This window comes from Arvicanthis niloticus, chromosome 26 (assembly GCF_011762505.2).
Source record: "Arvicanthis niloticus isolate mArvNil1 chromosome 26, mArvNil1.pat.X, whole genome shotgun sequence".
NCBI classification, from domain to species: Eukaryota; Metazoa; Chordata; class Mammalia; order Rodentia; family Muridae; genus Arvicanthis; species Arvicanthis niloticus.
In genome coordinates, this window is record NC_133434.1 from 38,669,770 (window position 1) to 38,692,185 (window position 22,416).

Below are 22,416 nucleotides of genomic sequence, written 5' to 3' on the forward strand. Positions count from 1 at the left end.
TAGGTGTTCCTGTTAGGGAGAAAAAGAAATGTTTAAAATTTTTGGTTGAAAAACAGGAACGTTTGTTGTTGCAGGTCCTCCTGTTAGGGAGAAGGAGCAGTAATGGTGGGCTTAGAAGCAGTTGGGGGAGGAACCTTACTCTGCCATGTGGCGTCTGGGTGCTCTGGCAGAGAGGTTCTGTATTCCCCCTTTGTTTTCTTAGAAATCTTAAATGGAGAGAAGGAGGAAAGGGCTAACTTTGAAGAAAAGCTTGAGGCAGGAAAAATTGGGGCTTGATAGTGTAGAGTGAAAAATTATAAAGGCCATTTTATGAAATATGTGTAGATTTCTTTGCTCTTAAACCTGGGCAGAAAAATGCAAGTTCCAGAAAGCGGAACTGAATGTAAGATTTTCACTACCCCAGGACACATTCCAGGTGAAGGACATTGCCCCTGAATCAGAGGACACTTGCTGGATTACATTCCTCAAGCCTCAGGCAGCAGGCCCACCTGTGGGTGTGGGGGGGACCGAAGCAGGAAGACACATTCCTGACCATAAAAATTACAAGCCATCTATGTGGGGCTGTGACTGGAGGAAGTGAGAAATATTTTGTAATAATGGTATAGGGGACAGTGACTTGGTAAAACTACATTTTTGAGAAAAATGATTGTACTGAGTAATTTCATGGCTATTAACCTTTCAGGGTGGGTTTCTCTGGAATGTTTCACTATTCTTATGTTATGTATCCTTGGCAACCCCTCAACCCCTCCCCACTCCCCTGGTTTGTGGTTTTGCTCTTTAAAAGACTCCTTAACCCATCACTCTAGGTCAAACCTTGCTCTTCAGAGAGAGAGCGTGTGGTTTGACCACCAGCCAATTTCCCTAATAAAGCCTCTGCTGATTGCATCCAGGTATGGTTTCTTGTGATCTTTGGGTGGTCGTGATCTCCTGAGACTTGAGGAAGGGACTCCCAAGTATGGGGGTCTTCATTAGGAGAGCTAAGAGTCAGAAAGAGTGAGAGTCTGTGTCTATGGAAAAGACACGTGGAAGTTGGATTGGAGCCAGGCAGCTTTTGAGAGAAATTGGCAGGCGGCATGGGAGCAAAGGGTGCAGGCAGGAAGTATACTTGCTTAGCAGACTCAGCCAGGATGGTTCTTGTAGATGTGTGGGTGTTCATGCCCCAGGTTGGGTGCCAGCTGTGGGAAAAAAATCCTCGAGGGTAGAGGGAGTCTGGTAGCAGGGTCCCATGGTCGTCCGACAGCAGGATCCCGAGTGGGCTTCCCACATTGCCAGCGGAGGGTCCCACATTCACGCAGCTGCCAGAGGGCTGGCCAGCGGCTGCAGCTGCGGTTTGAGGTTCCAAAGGCTGGGAACCTGGCGGCAGCAGGCCCAGGCGACAGGTGGAGTTTCCGAAAGCTTTTATTGTTCCTGGCGTGGTGAATGGGTCTATATGGTATACACTTCCCCCGCAAAAGCCAGGCTCATCTAACTTTTTATAGGGAGGGAGAAAAGGGGAGGGGATAACCTAATTAGCCATACCCCCGGCCTTTAGATAACTCATTAATATTTTAAACTCTGGAGGTGGAGGCTTGTTAATCACACCCTCTACCTGTGTGCTACATGACTGAAGGTAGCAGGTTAAATGGAGTTACCTCGTCCAAGGCCCAACAAGAAAGAGCAATTTAAAATTTCATTTGGAATAACAAAAAAAAAAAAAAAAAAAACCAGGATAGTGAGAACTATTCTCAACAATAAAAGAAATTTTGGGGGAATCACCATCCCTGACCTCAAACTGTTCTGCAGAGCAATAGTGATAAAAACTGCACGGTATTGGTACACAGACAGGCAGGAAGATCAATGGAATAGAATTGAAGATCCAGAAATGAACCCACACACCTATGGTCACTTGGTCTTTGACAAAGGAGCTAAAACCATCCAGTGGAAATAGGACAGCATTTTCAACAAATGGTGCTGGTTTAACTGGAGGTCAACATGTAGAAAAATGCAAATCAATCCATTCTTATCCCCTTGTACAAAGCTCAAGTCCAACTGGATAAAGGACCTTGACATAAAACCAGATACACTGAAAGTAATAGAAGAGAAGTTGGAGAAGACCCTCAAATACCTAGGCACAGGGGAAAAGTTCCTGAACAGAACACCAATGGCTTATGCTCTAAGATCAAGAATTGACAAATGGGACTTCATCAAATTGCAAAGCTTCTCTAAGGCAAAGGACACTGCAATAGGACAAAACGGCAATCAACAGATTGGGAAAAGATCTTTACCAATTCTACAGCCGAAAGAGGACTAATATCCAATATATACAAGAACTCAAGAAACTGGACACCAGACAACCAAATAACACTATTAAAATGGGGTACAGAGCCAAAAAAAAAAAAGAATTCCCAAATATGGAAACTCGAATGACTGAGAAGCACGTTAAGAAATGCTCAACATCCTTAGTTATCAGGAAACTGCAAATCAAAACAACCCTGAGATATTACCTCACACCAGTCAGAATGGCTAAGATCAAAAACTCAGGTGACAGTAGATGCTGGAGAGGATATGGAGAAAGAGGAATAAAACATCATTGTTGGTGGAATTGCAAGCTGGTACAACCACTCTGGAAATTAGTCTGGCAGTTCCTTAGAAAATTGAACATAGCAGTACCTGAAGATACAGAAATACAACTCCTGGGCATATTCCCAGAAGATGCTCCAATATATAACAAGGACATATGCTCCACTCTGTTCATAGCAGCCTTATTTATAACAGCCAGAAGCTGGAAAGAACCCAGATGTCCTTCAACAGAGGAATGGATACAAAAAATGTGGTACACTTACACAATGGAGTATTACTCAGCTATTGAAAATAATGAATTTGAGAAATTCTTAGTAAATGGATGGAAGTAGAAAATATCATCCTGAGTGAGGTAACCCAATCACAAAAGAACACACATGGTATTTACTCACTGATAAGTGGATATTAGCCCAAAAGCCTAAAATAGACAAGATTCAACTCACAGACCACTTGAAACTCATGAAGAAGAAATACCAAGTGTGGATGCCTCGGTTCTTATTAGAAGGAGTAACAAAATACTAAAGGGAGTAAATATGGAGACAAAGTGTGGGGCAGAAACTGAAGTATGGGCTGTCTTGAGAGCATTCCACCTGCGTATCCATCTTTTGTAGTCACAAAAGATAGGTGCTGATGTGGATGTCAGGAAGAGCATGCAAATAGGAGCCTGATATAGCTGTCTCCTTAGAGGTCTACCAGATTCAGATATATTCAGATGCAGTTGCTCACAGCTAAACATTGATCTGATCAAGGGGTTCTCAATGGAGGAGTTAGAGAGAAGACTGAAGGAGCTGAACGGGTTTGTGGCCCCATGAGGAGAGCAACAATATCAACCAACCAGAGCTCCCCAGGGTCTAAACTACCAGCCTGAGAGTACATCGAGAGGTACCCATGACTCCATGTGTATATGTAGGGGAGGATGGCCTTGTCGGGCATAGATGAAAAAGGAGATCCTTGGTTCCAGGTTCCATGAAGGATGAACACGGAGTGTGTGGGGGTCTTTGAGGGTAGCAAAGTGGGAGTGGGAGTGTAGAAGGAAGCACATCCTCATAGAAGCAGGAAAAGGGGGGGTGGCATAGGGGGTTCATGGGTGGTAGGGGGAATGGTGTAAGGGGATAAAATCTGAAATGTAAATATAATATACAATAAAAATAATAGAAAAAGAACATAAAAATGAAAAAAAAAAGAATTGATAAATGGCACGTGATGAAATTGAAAATCTTCTGTAAGGCAAAGGTCATGGTCAATAAACCAAATTGGCAACCAACAGATTGGAAAAAACTTCACTAAACCCACATATGAAAGAAGACTAATATACAAAATATATAAAGAATATAAGACGCTAACCTCCAAAAAAACCTGAATAACCCAATCACAAAATTGGATATAGAGTTAAACAGAGAATTTACAACAGAGAAATCTTGAATAGTGAGAAACACTTTTTAAAAATGTCCAAAGTCCTTAGAGATCAGGGAAATCAAAATCAAAATGACCCTGACATTCCACCTTACACCAATCAGAATGGCTAAGATAAAAAATGCACGTGATAGCACGTGTTGGCAAAGATGTGGAGAAAGAGGGACACTCCTCCACTGCTGGTGGAATTACAAATTGATACAACCACAATGGCAATCAATCTGGGGTTTCTCAGAAAATTGGAAATAGTTCTACCTGAAGACCCAGCTATACCACTCTTGAGCATATGCCCCAAAGCTGCCCCTCTGGACACACGTATTCCACTATATTCAAAGCAGCCTTATTTGTGATAGTCAGAAGCTGGCAACAATTCAGATGTCCCACAACAGAACGGGTACAGAAAATGTGGTTCATTTATACAATGGAAAACTATTCAGCTATTTAAAATGAGGCTATCATGAATTTTTCAGGCAAATGAATGGAAATAGAAAATATCATTCTGAGTGAGGTAATTCAGACCCAAATGAACATGCATGGTGTGTGCTCACTAGTAATTGGATATTAGCAAAAAAATAGTACAGAATATCCAGGATACCATTCACAGACCTCAAGAAGTTAAACAAGCCAAAGGGCCCAATTGAGGATGCTTCAATCCCATTTGAGAGGGAGAAGGAAGCAATCATGGGGGTCAGAAGGAGGAAGAAATATGGGTGGGAGAGGGGACAGGGTGGAACAAAAGAGGAACATGATCAGGTATTGAGAGGAACAGGAGTGAAGCACGGAGGGCCAGCAGAATGAATGAAAATATGCAACCTCAGGAGGTGAGAGTTGGTGGGATGTACCATAGACCTGGGAGTTGAGAGACTCTCAGGACTCACAGAGAGGGAGGGACCTTAGATAAAATATCCAACAGTGGTGTTGGGCCTTGGACGAGGTAACTCCATTTAACCTGCCACCTTCATTCAAGTAGGACACAGGCAGAGGGCGTGATTAACAAGTCTCCACCTCCAGAGATTTAAATATTAATGACTTATCAAAAGGCCAGAGTCATAGCTAATTAAATTATTCCCTCCCTTTTTCCCCCTCCCTATAAAATTAGGCTCCCTCGGCTTTTGGTGGGGGAAGCATATAACACCTACATCCATTTACCATGCCGTGAACAATAAAAGCTTTGGAAAACCGGACTCCACATGTTGCCTGATCTTGGAAAGGATGGATGTTGTATCTGTGTAACTTCAGGCATTATTGGATTTAGCATGATGACTAGTTCTCCAGATGACAAGAATCATGGGACATTTGAGGCGATTTTGTGAACATGACTAGCATGCAATACTATGTGTACAACACAGAGAATGCTTAACACCAGACTCAGTGTTGCATGTCAGACTGCCCTTCCCTAGAATAAGCAATGGAAGACAATTTCCCATGATTGAACTCAAACTCTTAATAATATGGGACCATTGTGACCTTGTGAACTCTTGTCTTACTATGGAAGTTCTGATATATTCCATCATCATGATTGCCAATTGTGTTCATACATATGTCTGTTGACTCATGGTGTGGCCCAAGCTGCTCAGGAGATTGTCCCTTGAGTGAATGCCATGGATAGTTATGAAATCATGACACCTGAGGATGGAGAACATGATCTTTACAGCATATTTTTAAAAATGTTCTGATTAAAAGTTTTCAGACCTCAGATGCAGAGCTTCAGGCCAGATTTTTCAGATGTATCCAGGGAACATGGCACAGGGTGAATTGAAACGAACTGTAAAATATAATTGAGTGGATTTTCAGACAGCAATAGCCTTAAAACAGACACATAGGTGTGACTGTGTATGTGTGTGATGTTTGTCTGTGTAAGAAACAGATTTCACAACTGCTCTATCTTAGATCCCAGCAGACATGAAGAAGCTGTGTGCTTTCACTATTTCCTTCTTGCTCCTGAAGTTTTCTCTCATCTTGTGCAGTTTGACTGAACCTCTTTGCTTTTGGAGGATAAAGAATAATGTTGATAATGATGGAGATTTGAGAAGTGACTGCGGTTTTGTTCTTTTAGCAATTGACTGGCCTATAGAAGAAGATTTTTATAACCATGTTCTCAATTTTACGTAAGTTATTAAGTTTATTTCTTGCTTTAATGTCATGAATTAGAAATGTATTGCTATGTACACAACTGTGGGATTCTGTCTCATTACATTAGGAAGTACTGAAAATTAATTTTCATATCAATCTCTACTTTAATTCTTTCAAATGTGTCACAGTTTATTTTGGCTTTAGTACGTTGTTCTCCAGGTCATGAACTGGACAGTGGTAGAGACTGGATTCTATTTTTTGCATTCTTGTGTATTTCAGATGTTTAAAAATGGCCTTGCACAAGGTGTCTTGATCCATTTTGAATTCACAATTCTCCCTACTCTTAAAAGCTCAATACAAAGAGGCTGCCTGTATTCAACTGTCTGCCAAGAATTCCAATATGAGCATGCATTCTAAAGGCCTTCACAAAAAAGTTATTTAATTTAGGTCTCTAACTTTTGGGCATACATTTATACCTTGAAATTTCTGTGTCTAGTATTCATGATTATGTGCATAATATTACATATATATTTGTAAATATATATACACATTGCTTTTAAATATAGTCTCTCAATAAGCCTCTCCTGTCATTCTGAACACTGTAAATGTGAAAAACATCCAGCCAGGCCTCAGATTATGTTTCCAGAGGACTAGTTTGGTCCACTTGTGCGTGTGCCCAGTCACAGATTAGGTTCATGATCACTATCAAATAGGTGGTCAATGTTCCTATTAATTGGTGAATAAATATAACACTATAGACATTATAGGAGAATATATCTAGTGAATAAGAAGCTGTTCTCAATGTGTCTCCATAGTTCTCAGATCTCAGGTGTGAGATATCAGTGTTGGCTGCAGATCATGAGGGAAGGAGTGTTGAAATCATTCACCTTTCAAAGGGGTTTCCTGTGCTTTTCTGTGTCTGACTCTCATCCCATCTTTATTACTTCTTCACCTCTTTTGGATTTTAAGAATACATTTTCTCTTGCTAGCCAAAGTACAGTGTGAATACTCTGATACATGTTTTCACATTATTAGTCCTGGGTGTCAGGTCAGAAGGAATCTTATTTCTAATGTATCCTATGTTATCCCACACTGATTGGAAAAATAATAGCTTTTTTCATTAGTGACACTTTTGTATGTAGTAATAAAGATCAGAATTACAAATATATGAACTGTGTTAATGCATATTGGTAGTTTAAAAGAAAAGCTTAGCTGTAAATTCTCAACTGACCTTGTTTGGTGTTTTTCCTTCTGATGGGAAGGACTCACTAATAGTAACAGACATACTGGGAGACTATTCTGGGGCAGATAAACACATTTCATAAGAAGAATAGATCTCAATGCTCAAATATCAATTATAGGATGGTAAAGAATTAGGAAAGCTGAGGTGTATAGAGGAATCTGACATCATTTTTAGTAAGTTGACTTACTAACATTCACACTAAAAGCTAACATTAAATTGATGTGTAGATGAGACAACAGGATAATATTCCTGTTTTGTGGTATATTATCTTTTATATATTGAAGTGGATATACATATATATATATATATATATGTAAAGGAAATGTATTCTAAAATAAGCATCATGTTAGATTAACATTAACATTTGAAAAATATAAAAAGCAAACTCTATAAACTTCATGGAAATATCATTATTGATAATTTTTATCACTGTACATGAAATAAGCATTTTCTTAAGGTTTAACTTCAAAAAGTTTTTTCTATATTGAGATTTGTAAAATTTGCTTATAGAATCAAAGAGTTTTTAAGTAAAATGATTGTTAGGGAAGGTATGCAGTGTTATAATGCATTTTGAATACACCCAGTATATGTCAGGTGGTATCATATAATGGCTTTTGAATATATTTCTTTATGATTCACACTTTAGTGTTTTGTGCCCTTTTACTATGCTTAATTTCCAAAGGATATTTTGTACTAAATCATTAGAGATAAGATTCTGTGTTATGAATATTATCTAATATGTGTAATGATATTTTAGGGTACTAAGGGATATGAATATAAAAAGAAACATGATATATCTTAATTGTTACTTTATTCTTAAAATACTCAATATGATAAAGATATTTGATTCATAATAAAAATTTTTAAAAATAAAAGCTTTTTTGTGTATCACTATGCAATTTTACTTGCTGATTAAATTTTCTAATATAGAAGGGAAACTCAAATCAATAGAAAGTTATAGAAAATAGTAATTTGATATCATTCAAGTTTCATATGTTTAAAATTTAAATCTCTCTCTTTTTCTTTCTTTCTTTCTTTTTTTTTTTTTTTTTGAGACAGGGCTTCTCTGTGTAGCCCTGGTTGTCCTGGAACTCACTCTGTAGACCAGGCTGGCCTTGTACTCAGAAATCTGCCTGCCTCTGCCTCTGAAATGCTGGGATTAGAGGCATGCCACACTATTGCCTCTCTCTCTCTCTCTCTCTCTCTCTCTCTCTCTCTCTCTCTCTCTTCCTGTGTGTGTATGCGTGTTTGTGTGTAGACTGGTAGGACTCACTTCTCTCCTCACACCATGTTGACAATGGACATTAGACTAGGTCCTAGGGTTGACAGTAAACTTTCTTTTTCTCTTTCTTTTTCTTTTTTTCTTATTCTTTTTCTTTTTATTTCTCTTTTTCTTTTTGTTAATCTTTTATTACAGTGCAGACTTATCCCCCGCTCAGTTCACACTCTGACTGTTCCACATTTCCTACCTCATCCCCACATCTCCATGGGGATGTCCCCAACCCCAATGCCCACCCCACCAGACCTTCCTACACCCTGGAGCCTCTACTGTCTCGAGGGTTAGGTGCATCTTTTTTGAATGAATCCAGTCCTGGCAGTCCTTTGCTTTATATGTGTTGGGGGCCTCATATTAGCTGGTGTATGCTAACTGTTGGTGGCCAGTGTCTAATATATCTTGGAAATTCAAGTTAGTTGAGACTTCTGGTCTTATACGGTCATCCTCCTTCTTCAGTTTGTTCCAACTTCTACCTAATTCAACCATATGGGTCAGAAGTTTCTGTCCTCGGGTTGGCAGTAAATATCTGCATCTGACTCTTTCAGCTACTTGTTGGGTCTTATAGAAGGCAGTCATGGGTTTTGCTTGTTTTCTTGTTTTTTGAGACAGGGTTTCTCTGTATAGCCCTGGCCTTCCTGGAACTCACTCTGTATACCATGCTTGCCTTGAAGTCAGAAACACACCGGACTCTGATTCCCAAGTTTTGGGAATAAAGATGTGCACCACCACTTCCCAGCCTGCCTTGTCATTTTTAAGTTATTTCACTCTGTATTCTCCTTGTAGTCTTGCTTTTTCCTCAAGCTATGATACCACAGTAATGCCTTTACTCTCATTATCATTACTCCTAATTCTGTGCCTTACCTCTAAGTCTTTCTTGAGTTCAGTTCTATTTAAAAAGTATTCTCCTGAGTTCTGTCTAAAAAGTTCTGTTTATTTATGTGTAAAAGTTGTTCTGTCTAAAAGGTATCCTCAGCTCAGTTATGTTTCTCTCCTTGCCTCGGCACTTATACATCTTTCACAACACATGATCACATAGTAAATAGTTCACCACAGCTTTACATATAAATTTAAATCAGAAATCAAATAAGAAGTTTACAACAGACAATGTTTACATGCATATCCATTAAGAGTAATTATGTGGCTAACCATTCATCATTTGCCACAATTCTACAGGTTCATGTAGAGTTAGAAACCATAACATCTATCACTAAGAAATTAGTGATGTTTTATGAGGATATAGCCAGTCAATATTTTGTTTTGTGTCCTAGCACTTACAGTAAATTGTTAGTTTTCTTTTTCAGACCTTTGGTTAATGGTTTTACAAGCTCTTGCAATGTGCTCTGATTAGTAGTGCCTGATTACTCTCTCAGAAGCAGTTAACTCATAACACTAAAGACTGGCCGAGTTCTCACTGCAGTTTTGACTACCAGAAAAAAATTGAGAGCATTGGATTATAAAAGAGCTAAAGATTACTGTATTTTTAAGAATCTCTATAGGATCATCATTAAGAATTAAGAAATTATTGATTTATCAATATAGCATCACTATAAGACAGTATATCTTCATCTGCAGAGTGCTGCTCAAAAGGATAGGCTAATACCTAGTGGTTGTCATATATATTTAATAACAACAAGAAAGCATATAAATAGCAGGAATGATTCCTAAAACAAATGTCCATGGGACTTGCCTACAAGAGAAAATCTATCATAGAGGTTTTTTAATCTAAGGAAGACCCATCACAAGATCAGTGGCTAATTTTTAGCTTCTTCTTGTTATTCTCCTGACACTAGTTCAGGAGTGGCTTTCAGAGGTAAAACAAGGTCTTTATGGATTTTTATGAATATAAAAATTATCACACTAGAGTAATATGATTGTGGGAATATTTAAATTATATTCAATTCCAAAGATCTCTAATTTCTGAGGTGTAATTAAAGGAAAGTAGCACTAACACAGAATCTTGGTATTGTTCATAGTACTAAGATTACTGCAATTGAACAGAGAATTTCATATTTTGTACAACCTCCTTAATGTTCTCTATGCCTTCTTGTAGAATACCAGCAAGAAAATATGAGGGTATTTTAGTAATGCTTTTTGCTACTGATGAGATCAACAAGAATCCTTATCTTTTACCCAACATGTCGTTGATGTTCACCCGCATCAGTGGCCTGTGTGAAGACACTTTTGGACTTCTGGATCAAATACATTCACCACAAAACAATTATTTTAATTTTATTAATTATAACTGTGGACTACGGACAAGGTGTGACATACAACTTACAGGACCATCATGGGTGTCATCCTTAAAACTGGAAATTACTTATAGGAAACTGAAGGTGAGAATGTGTGACACTGGATGAGTTAACAATGTTCATTCCATTCATAGATGCCTAGGGAGAAACCTTGGTCAGCATGTGTTTGTGTGTGTTCCCTTTAACACATACTATAACGAATTTAAAATCAGATCGTAGATGGGTACTGTGGAAATAGACAAAACACTTTTCTAGAATGCTCAGACTTGACAAGAATAGTATAGAATACAAAAGGAATAATACAGGCTATTCTTGAATAATTTCACTATCCTTAATGGGAGTTCTGAAAGGTGAGTAATGTTATTTACATGTAAGTCCAAACTTCCTTAAGATCAGATACCTCATGTGGATGTTTCATTCTCTCTTCTACATCTTTTAGATCTTCTTTGGACCATTTAATCCTAACCTGAGTGACCATGACCAATTTCCCCATGTCTATCAGATAGCCACCAAGGACACATGTTTGTCCCATGGCATGGTCTCCTTGATGCTTCATTTTAGATGGACTTGGGTTGGACTGGTCATCTCTGATGATGACCAGGGTATTCAGTTTCTCTCAAACTTGAGAGAAGAAATGCAAAGATATGGGATCTGTTTAGCTTTTGTGAATATGATCCCAGAAAACATGCAGATATACATGACAAAGGCTAATATATATGATAAACAAATTATGGCATCATCAGCCAAAGTTGTTATCATTTATGGTGAAATGAACTCTACTGTAGAAGTCAGCTTTAGAAGATGGGTTTATTTAGGTGCACAGAGAATCTGGATCACAACCTCACAATGGGATGTCATCACAAACAAAAAAGATTTCAGCCTTGATTTCTATCATGGGTTTGTCAGTTTTGAACACCACCACAGTGAGATTGCTAAATTCAGGAATTTTATCCAAACAATGAATACTTCCATATACCCAGTAGACATTTCTCAGTGTATGCTATGGTGGAATTATTTCAATTGTTCAACATCTAAGAAGAGCAATAGCAAAATGGATCATTTTATATTCAACAATCCAGTGGAATGGTTAGCACTGCACAAATTTGACATGGTCCTGAGTGAAGAAGGTTACAATTTGTATAATGCTGTGTATGCTGCAGCCCACACCTACCATGAACTCATTCTTCAACAAGTAGAGTCTCAACAAATGACAGAACCCAAAGGAGTATTCTCTGACTGTCAGCAGGTAAAGTTTCTTACATTTCATTATGCTTAGATGTATCAGTGTGATCTTTAAATGGCCCTTGAGGAATTCACATGAATTTGTTAGATAGAATTCTTGCAATAAAAATATTTCTATACTATAAACTACCTAATGAGTGTTTTACATAGATATGTAGCATGCACAAAAATAACATACAATAGTTTGTTAAAATATGTCTCAACATTTTATCAAATGAGTTCAATATTTAAAATAGGAGTCAAGAGTTTTATCTTAAAAGCATTAAGTGATAACTAGCCGAGAATAAGTTTCTCAAGAGTAATTTTCTCAATAATTGTTATATTGCTGTGATTAGTAGTTATTCATTTAAAATAACAATTATTTATAAAAACCTAAATGATGAAGAATGTTCATTTTAATAACTTTATATGTATTTTATATGTGAAAAATATATGTACCTGAATGGCACACTACCATCCTTGGTTGCCACAACTTCCAGATATTCAGACTTCCCTCTCATTCTCACATACATTTTTTCAACTTTAAAATTATTCTTGACAAACATGTGAATACAAACACATACATATTCAAGAACACACATGCACATATGTATACAGACACTCACATCATATTACTTGTTATTTGGATAACATTTATTTTAACACTTTTTGTCTTGGAACATTAAAATTAAGTATATGATTTTTTAATTACCCATGAGTTATATTATATATAAGTACATGCAATTATTTTAATATAGCTGTCTTTTATGAAAAACGTTAAAAATTAGAGGACATTCTCAATTTTACTTTTCCTTAACTGTTATGTACTTGCAATCATCTGATGATGCATCTCATTTAGGTGGCTTCCATGCTGAAGACTAGAGTATTTACTAACCCTGTTGGTGACCTGGTGAACATGAATCATAGGGAAAATCAGTGTGCAGAGTATGACATTTTCAACATTTGGAATTTTCCACAAGGTCTTGGATTAAAGGTGAAAATAGGAAGCTATTTTCCTTGTTCCCCACAGAGCCAACAACTTCATATATCTGAAGACTTGGAGTGGGCCACAGGAGGAACATCGGTGGGTATACAACAATTTTGTTTTTCAGGATATCTAAATTTTAAAATATGAGGCATTGAAATTATAGCTCTGTAGTTAATACCAATTGCTGTTCTTGCCAAAGGCCCATCCTCAGTTACCAGCATCAAAATTTAATAACTCACAACGTCATGTAAATCTAGGTCATAGGAATCAAAGGCTTCTGGATTCCATGTTCAAATGTACCTGCATGCCTATCCACCCCACACTACATAAATACATTTATTAAATTTAAAGTAATATATATAATTAAAATTTTGTAGCTATATATAAACCATGAAATTTTTGTTTCTGTGTGACCATTCCTAAACCCTAAAGAAGTCTACATGCATTCACTAACAGAAGTGTTTCTCCAGATTCAAGGTTTTTCTTTCTACTTAGAAAGATCTCATTGAATTTATCAGAGTTTTATATGACATGCTTTGTTGATATAACAAAAATATTTCTCTAGATTTAAGGTTTTCTTTGCAACTTAGAAAAACTCCATTGAATTTATGATGGTTTCATATGACATGCTTTGTTGATATCCATCAGACAACTCTTTCTTGATTTATCCTACCTTCTCTCTCCACACAACTCAATGTCCTCATTTTTTAATATATAATCTTGCAAGACAAAGTGATGCCACATAAACATTTCTGTTGGATGAATAAATTTATATAGAAAAATTTTAGATTGCTACAAACTAATTGTTGCATATATAATATTAAATGAGACAAAAAATAGTGTATGACATTGAGGGCATTTCAGGGTAATAGAAAATAATAAAGTACCTGAAACTGATACGTGATGCTGGTTGGCATAGGAATAAATATAGCCATATCTGTAAATGTCCTATATATAAATATATACTCATTATACATACAAAGTATACATGCATTACACATAAACACACACAAACACAGACACATATGTATGGGTGTATGTACATACACACACACACACACACACACACACACACACACACATATATATATATATACATATACACATGTAATATATATACATATATGTATATACATTATACATACAAACATGTATGTGCATATGTATGTCTATATATATACATATATATACACATATATACATCTATACATACATATATATACACACATATATATACATACATATATGTACATATATACATATATATATATATATATATATATATATATATATATATATATATATACACACATATATATATATGTATCCTCAGGTTCCCACCTCCATGTGTAGTGTGCCATGTAATCCTGGATTCAGGAAAATTCATCAGGAACAAACAGCAGACTGCTGCTTTGATTGTGCCCAGTGCCCAGAAAATGAGGTCTCCAATGAGACAGGTACAAGTTTGCATGCAGAAAAAAATTGCTACATTTTAATATCTTCTTATTCCAAACTAATAACACAAAAAGGCCTAGATGGAATTTATAGACCTAAAGTCTCTTTGTTTCTGAATTTAATCATTTCTATGATATCAACTTCTTTTGTATCCTGCAAATAACCTGCATTGTCTTCTACATACAACTCGTTTCTCTCACAATAAGATAGCTATTTATTTTATATTATGCAGAAAACATTTAGGGGACATATATCAGTATCCATTTTAAACAAACATTAAACATAATCTATATATAAGTTTAATCTTACTTGATTCTTTGTACAAAGTAACTGGACTACATGATCAGTACACAACCTTTCCCTCTTGTCATTAAGCTTGGTCCCTCACAAAGACCAGATGCTTAGGGTAGCAGCTGTTGTTTAATGAAATACATTTTAAGAGAATGGAAGATTTAAAGGATTAAGTAGTGCTTGTCAAAGAATTAGAGCAAGAGTGAAGATTTCAACAATGCACCCAGAGATGTAATAATGCATATCAGCAATCACAGCCTACAGAATGAAAAGGGGATAAATGTGAGTTCTAGAAACTTCATGACATCCAGCTTGGAATGCATAGTTGGAAAAAAGATATCTTACCACAGTGAGGGGGACATGGGTAGGTCTGTAAGGCACAGTGAGGGGGCCATGAATATGTCTGCGAGGCATACAGCTTCAATAATGGAAATACTCTTTATGAAAACAATATTGTGAATGAGGAATTGCACATTGTTGTGTCTATGTGAATATACAAAGGGCACAACCCACAAACCCACCAAAGTTCATACTTCAGTTCATCAGCTGGCATTGAGAACTATGTCTACACACTGCACATGTCTTTGAGTAGAGAGTTTATGCTTTAAAAAATTAAATAATCTGAGACTATTCATGTTATTGTTCACAACACACTAGAAAACAACATGTTTCTTTCTGCTTAATAAATAAGTATTTTTTTCTCCTGCATTTTCCATGATGATGTTTTGTTACATCACAAACACAGGTTAATACAGAACAGCCTTACCTCAGTGCTTCCTTCAGCAATAAAAAATAGAATTAATATTCTACACAAAATATTTTGCGGGTATCATCTGAATAATACAAACACCCAGTTATTAAGTTCATAAATATGATATAAGGGTTTGTTGTTCACCAGCAGATATGGAGCAGTGTGTGAGGTGTCCAGATAACAAGTATGCCAACTTACAGCAAACCCACTGCCTCCCAAGGACTGTGTCATTCCTGGCTTATGAAGATCCATTGGGGATGGCTCTAGGCTGCATGGCCCTGTTTTTCTCTGTTCTCACAGTTCTGATACTAGTCACTTTTATGAAGCACAAAGACACTCCCATTGTGAAGGCCAATAACCGCATTCTCAGCTACATCCTGCTCATCTCTCTCATCTTCTGTTTTCTCTGCTCATTGCTCTTCATTGGACACCCCAACCAGGCCACCTGCATCCTGCAGCAGACCACATTTGGAGTATTTTTTACTGTGGCTGTTTCTACAGTGTTGGCCAAAACAATAACTGTGGTCATGGCTTTCAAGCTGACTACTCCAGGAAGAAGAATGAGAGGGATGCTGGCATCAGGGGCACCTAACTTGGTCATTCCCTTTTGTACCCTAATCCAACTTGTTCTCTGTGGAACCTGGTTGGTAACATCTCCTCCCTTTATTGACAGAGATATACAATCTGAACATGGGAAGACCATCATTATTTGCAACAAAGGCTCAGCCATTGCCTTCCACTTAATCCTGGGATACTTGGGCTCCTTGGCTTTGGGGAGTTTCACAGTGGCTTTCTTGGCTAGGAACCTTCCTGACAGATTCAATGAAGCCAAGTTCCTAACTTTCAGCATGCTGGTGTTCTGCAGTGTCTGGATCACCTTTCTCCCTGTCTACCACAGCACTAGGGGGAAGGTCATGGTGGTTGTGGAGGTTTTTTCCATCTTGGCTTCTAGTGCAGGGTTGCTAGGGTGTATCTTTGTCCCAAAGTGTTATGTTATTTTAGTTTGACCAGATTCAAATTTTAGACAGAAGTACAAAGATAAATTGCATTATTGAAACTTTAATAGTATCAACTTTTAGATGATATTCAACATATCTTTTCCTTTTTAAACAAAGTAGTAGTTAATCATATAAACATTTTAAGTAATATACAAATCTGAACTTACAAACAGGACAGCACTATCCATTGTCATACCAATTACTAAAGTTTAGTGGAAAATGTTTTCATTCAAAAGTACACAAACCTGAAGATATTGAGAACCAGGAATCTCAATTGATAAATGGCTCCCATTATTTTGACCTGTAGTTTTGTGTGCAAGCCATGTATTTAATTAATCATTAGTATATGGTGACCTTACTGACTCTAGGAACAACTCTAGGAAAGCTGTTCTAAGAGTTACAAGAAAGAGGACTGCAGATGACATGGAAATGAAGCCAGTAATCAGTATTATTCCATTTGTTTTCATGGAGTGCCTACATCCAATTTCATGCCTTGGCTATCTTCAATATACTGTGAAAAGGGTATATAAGTAAATAAACACATTTTCATGTGTTTCTTTTGATCATAGTGTTTGTTACAGTGATAGAAAATAAAACATCACCTAAATACTAAATTGCCTCTATTAAGATTTGAAATATCATAGACTCCTGATGCTATTAAAGGAACTGATTTTAAAAAGGAAACAAGAGTGAATGTTAACAGAGTGTGAAGCACAGAGACAGTAATGCATGTTTTGATGGTCATCACAAAACTGCTGGAATTTACAGTATCTTTTCCATGTACTAGGAAGATGTCAAGAATATCAGATAACATACTAAGAAGAGAACTCAGTATGAAAAGGATGAGGGGGTTCAGATTGTGTCTGCAAAATAAGACTTTAATTTTATGTAAAAACACACAATTTCATTCTGAAATGATTGTGTTTCATTAAGTGTGAAAAACCACTAATGAAAATATTCCACACAAGATATTTGCCACAATAAGGGTAGTGAAGTATACAAACATATAAATCACTGTAGATGAAGGGTCTCATCATTAATTTTATCAAAATATGAGTATTAAAGATTATTTAGGGTTCATATTACACACACAAATATGCACACACAAGCCCATACACATTATTTTTTACATCAGGAGTTTCAGGTCAGTGTCAGGTTTCCCTCAAAGTTCTGCTTTTTGCTCTACTTTTTAAAAAGTATTTGAGTTTATTTTTGACATTGTAACTTAACTGCTTGTTGTTTATAGTCCTTATCTTCAAAACACTTTTTGTGCCCCTTCCTGCACTTCTAAATCAGACGCGCCCTCTTATTTCATCAAGTCTTACTGAATGTGTATGTGTATTTGCATATTCATATAGTTTTGAAATATAAATTGTAGAGACTGTAAAATTGCATATATTTATGTTCTATGTTCTAATGGCTGATCATTGGTAGTATATCACCAATATTTGTTCTCTGGTTGTCCCTGAGGATGACAACCTCTTCCATTCCCAGGTTTATAGTTTCCTGTAAATGGTTGTGTAGACTATACATTGCCAGCTCTCTTCTTTCCAAGCTGTCATGCCCACTGTGACTATTTTTCTCATTATATTTTGGAAGGGGGCATCGGATAGGAGCTTTCTAAGGGGGGAATGGGGAAAGGGGATGACATCTGAAGTTTAAATAAAATGTCTAATAAAAATGTTTTTGAAAAAAAATGAAAAATAAGTATGGTTTTACTCATTGCCACTCTGCTACACAGTGAATTGATGACCAAAATGAGTGATGAGAGAACATATTTTTATTACTATTGTTACTGTTATTTTTATTTTTAACAGTCTAGTCATTGTCCCTCTTTCCAGTCTGGCATCCTACAGTTCCTCACCCCATTCTTTTTTTCCTGTCTCCAAGGGGATATTCCTTCATCACCTGCCATCAGGCATTCCCACTCCCTGGGATCAATCCCTCGAGAATTAGGTCCATCATCTCCCACTGAGGCCAGACCAGGCAGTCCTCTGCTTTATACATGGACCAGCTTGTGTTTGCTGCCTGGTTGCTAGCTCAGTGTCTGAGAGTGCCCATGGTTCCAAGTTAGTTGAGACTGATGGTCTTCCTATCAGACCACCCTCCTCCTCAGCTTCTTCCAACCCTTCCCTAATTCAACCACAGGGCTCCATGGCTTCAATCTAATGGTTGAGTGTAAGTATCAGCATCTTTCTCAGTCAGTTGCATGTTGAGTCTCTCGGAGGACAGCCATGCTAGGCTCCTCACCATAAGCACACAATAGCATTAGTAATAATGCCAAGCCTTGGAGCCTCTCCTTGAGATGGATCCCAAGTTTGGCAGATCACTGGACCACCTTTCCTGCAGTCTCCTCTGTCACTTCTCCATTTTGTAGTTCTTCTAGACAGGAACAATTCTGGGTCTGAATAACATCTTAAATGTAAAATCAAAGATTCTCTCAGCTTTGAAAGTTTCATTTTCTTATGGTGAGCATTAGGCTAGAAAGCTTGGTGGCTTCTTAAATCTTCTGGAACCAACACCATCATTGTTCTCTCAGTCAAGGGCATTGGTATTAGAAAATAAGAAGCCAATGCTTCCCCTCTAAATGCTATCTTCTGCCCTTTTTGTTTCTATTCTTTGTCTTAATATCACACCTTTGCATTCTTAATTCACTTCTGCAATTTCAAATCAGATTCAAAATTTTTGCAAGGGGCTTCAAAACACAAATTGTCACCCTGTGGCTATTAGAACCCAGGGTAATTTTTTTAATAAATGATTTTATTTACTTACATTAAAATGTTACCTGCTTTCTCCTGCCCAGTCCCAGAGTTCTTTACTCCATATCCACATCCCCTTTGCCTCTGAGAGGGTATTTCCCAATTCACCTGCCCACTGTCACCCACACTTTCCACCTCACTCTCTCCAGCATCCCTTTTTCCTGGAAAATCAAGGCTCTATAGGATTTGGCACATCTTCTCTCACTGAGGCCACAGAATGCAGTGCTCTGCTGCATACATTCTGGAGAACTCAGACCAGCCCATGTATGCTCTTTGTTTGGTGGATAAGTCTTTGATAGATCTGAGGTGTCTGGGTTAGTTGATACTGCTGTTATTCCTATGGGGTTGCCATCCCCTTCATCTCCTCCAATTGTTCCCCTAATTCATTCATAGTTGTTGAAGTCCTCAGTCCAATGGTTTGCTGTAACTATCTTCATCTGTCTCAGTTATCTACTAGTAGAGCCTCTCAGAAAATAACCATGATAGGTTCCTGTCTGTAAGCACAAAATAGCATCAGTCATAATGTCAGGTTTTGGTGGCTGTGAATAGGATGGATTCCAAGTTGGGCAGGTTCTTCAGTGGCAGGATTATAGTTCTGTAATAGGAACAGAAAACTTATTGGTGGGAATCATCACAACATGAGGAATAGTGTTAAATAATCACAGCATTAGGAAGGTGAAGAACCATTGCTCTAGAATGAAGAGAATTTATTGGTGTGTGTTTGTATTCAAGGCTGAACACACTGCATTCTATAACCAATAAATGACACTGTGAGCTCTAAAAGAGGTTTCTTTTTCTCTCCCAGTTGTCCCTAGTCCTTGGTAGTTCTTTGCTTGATGTGGGGTGTAAACAAGGAACTTCATAAATTTTTCCCCTTCCATGCCCTTAAATTCATTAATATTATAGTTTTTGGTCTTGTTTATGCTATAATTTTCTAGGGGAGAGTGTTTCACAGCAGATGACCTGGTATTTTTTCCACCACATCCTCAGTAATGTTCCCTGAGTCATAGGTGAAGTAGGTGTGATGCAGCTATATTTGAATGTTGGTTTCTATAACTATATGTGGGTTAAATAACTTCAAGCAGAGATTCTCAACCTTCCTGGTGCTGTATCCCATGCACCATCCACTGGCTGTGCTGCCTTGTCTGTACTCAGTGGGTACAGACAAGATGTGGCTGGTCCTACAGAGTTTTGATGTGCCAGGGCAGTAGAATCCCTAAGTGGTATTCCAGCATTTCATAGAATAGAGGGGAATGGTATTAGGGGCTGACTTTTAGCAGAAAGCGGCTATCAGCTTTGCAGCCATCTTGAGCCATATACCCTGACATGAGACTTGGATTACAATAGCCTACAACAGCTGAGCAAACTCTGATAATCTTGGTTTAGATACCTTGGGTGTTTGAGATTAAAGGTGTCTGAGATTAAAGGTGTGTAACTTAAGAGTATCACTTAGAAGTGTAGAGATCAGGTTTAGAGACAAGACCTAAGGGCATGATTAAAGGGGTGACCTGAAGTCGTGGCTTAGAAGTGAGACATATAAAAGGCAGAGGCAGATGAGAGGGAATCAGACACTTTAGAGAGCACAACTTAGAGTTAGTTATTAGACATTAGGCACTTGGCACTTGGAAGAAGAAACTTGGAACTTGGAGGCACTAGGGACTAGGAACTAGGGACTAGAAAATCAAGACTTGGGACTTGGAGAGAAGAAGAGAGACTGAAGAATAAACAGGATTGAATCACACTCTGGTCTCCATTCTTCGAGTCTGTACTCACTCTCTCTCTTGCTGAACCCTGACCCTCAGACTGGAGCAGCAGCTTGAGGTAGGATACAGTGGCCGACAAGCTCGGAGTGTAGAGGGCCAAAATAGGGCCCAAAGTGGGCCAGCCTAGGCCCCAACATTTTTGGTGCCCAAACAGGGACTAGTGAAGGCCCCAACATTTTTGGTGCCCGAACAGGGACTAGTGTTGTTCCCAACAGAATGGAGCATGGAATATGTGAGAGGATAACTCTAAGAGGGGGCAACAAATGTGATATGAAATGAATAAATAAATACATTATTTATTTACTTAATTAATTAATGAAAAAAGAATAAACAGATATCAGGTACTAAATTTGAATAAGGGTCAGAAAAACCATCTAAACCGTGCCCTATCCTCAGCCTTGAACAGGCCTGAACAAGCTCTTTACTATGATTGAGCAAACAAACAATAGGACCTAGGAAAAATTGCCAGCTTTGGTGACCTGCAGTCTGCTACAGGAGTTGAGGAGAATAGACTGCTTGCTGAGCTTGCCTTGACACCTCTGGGCTACTAGTCCCTCACCCACCCACACTGACTAAAGAGTCTGGAGTTCTGGGGGTGGGGACTCCCCTTTATATATGGAAGCAAAATATTAAACTTCAAGCCTTGATCAGAATACGTTGTCTTGGCCCCATGTTTTCTCTCGCCCTCCATTCCCCTTTCATTCCTATTCTTCCTTTCAGGTGAACCGAGTTACCCGTAACCACAGGGGGCTACAGATTGGCACCTGAATCTTGGGGCCTGAAAATGGAATGCCAGCTGAGGAACACTGTTTTGGGTGGAGCTCCATAAAAAATGGAAGAAGTATATCCCGAGCACTTGGTGAGCAATGAACTGCATTGATGCTAGCTAATTTATGGCTGTGTTTGCAGGAAGTATGTTTAAGTGGGATACAGCCTAGGTTGAGTAAGAGTTGACCTGACACAAGCTCACCTAGGAGGTGACAGTGAATTTTGAAATAGGAGAATACTAATAGGCATTTGCTCACAGCCCAAGAGCTGCTGTAGGTGAGAGGAGCAGAGTTAGAAGAAATTGGAAAGAGATGAAGAGTTAGATCTTGAATATGAGAGAGTGAAAGGGCTTCAGAAAAGCAGTTGTCCTCTCTGGGCTGTGTTAGCAAAAAAGAATGAAAATGCTGTTTCAGAGCTCTCCTAAGAACAGGAGAAAATTCAAGAGACGTCTTGCAATTTTTTCTGGCTATTACAGGAGAAATTCATAATTCTGTCTTCTTTGTTTACTGTTTGTCTTTGGCGCGCCAGTGTCCACATGTGTCAATTGTCTGTTTTTTGTTTTGTTGTCTGAATGAATGGTGTTCTGTTTCATGTTTAAAAGACAAAAAC

The 22,416-nt window shown here is 37.9% G+C and overlaps 1 protein-coding gene across 9 annotated transcripts; it reads left to right on the plus strand.

Moving 5' to 3' along the window:
• Window positions 1-5,874: 5,874 nt before the first annotated feature.
• On the plus strand, window positions 5,875-16,526 carry LOC143439447 (vomeronasal type-2 receptor 116-like). Of its 9 annotated transcripts, none has more exons than XM_076925878.1 (7): window positions 5,875-6,066; window positions 6,861-6,874; window positions 10,615-10,897; window positions 11,253-12,059; window positions 12,894-13,118; window positions 14,356-14,479; window positions 15,667-16,526. In XM_076925878.1, the coding sequence occupies exons 1-7, from the start codon at window positions 5,875-5,877 to the stop codon at window positions 16,524-16,526; spliced, it is 2,505 nt and encodes an 834-aa protein (XP_076781993.1). The 9 variants fall into 9 exon arrangements, with proteins under 9 accessions (XP_076781993.1, XP_076781994.1, XP_076781991.1 ...); XM_076925879.1 differs by having other exon boundaries at window positions 15,670-16,526; XM_076925876.1 differs by lacking the exon at window positions 6,861-6,874 and having other exon boundaries at window positions 5,875-6,080.
• The last annotated feature ends 5,890 nt before the right edge of the window (window positions 16,527-22,416 follow it).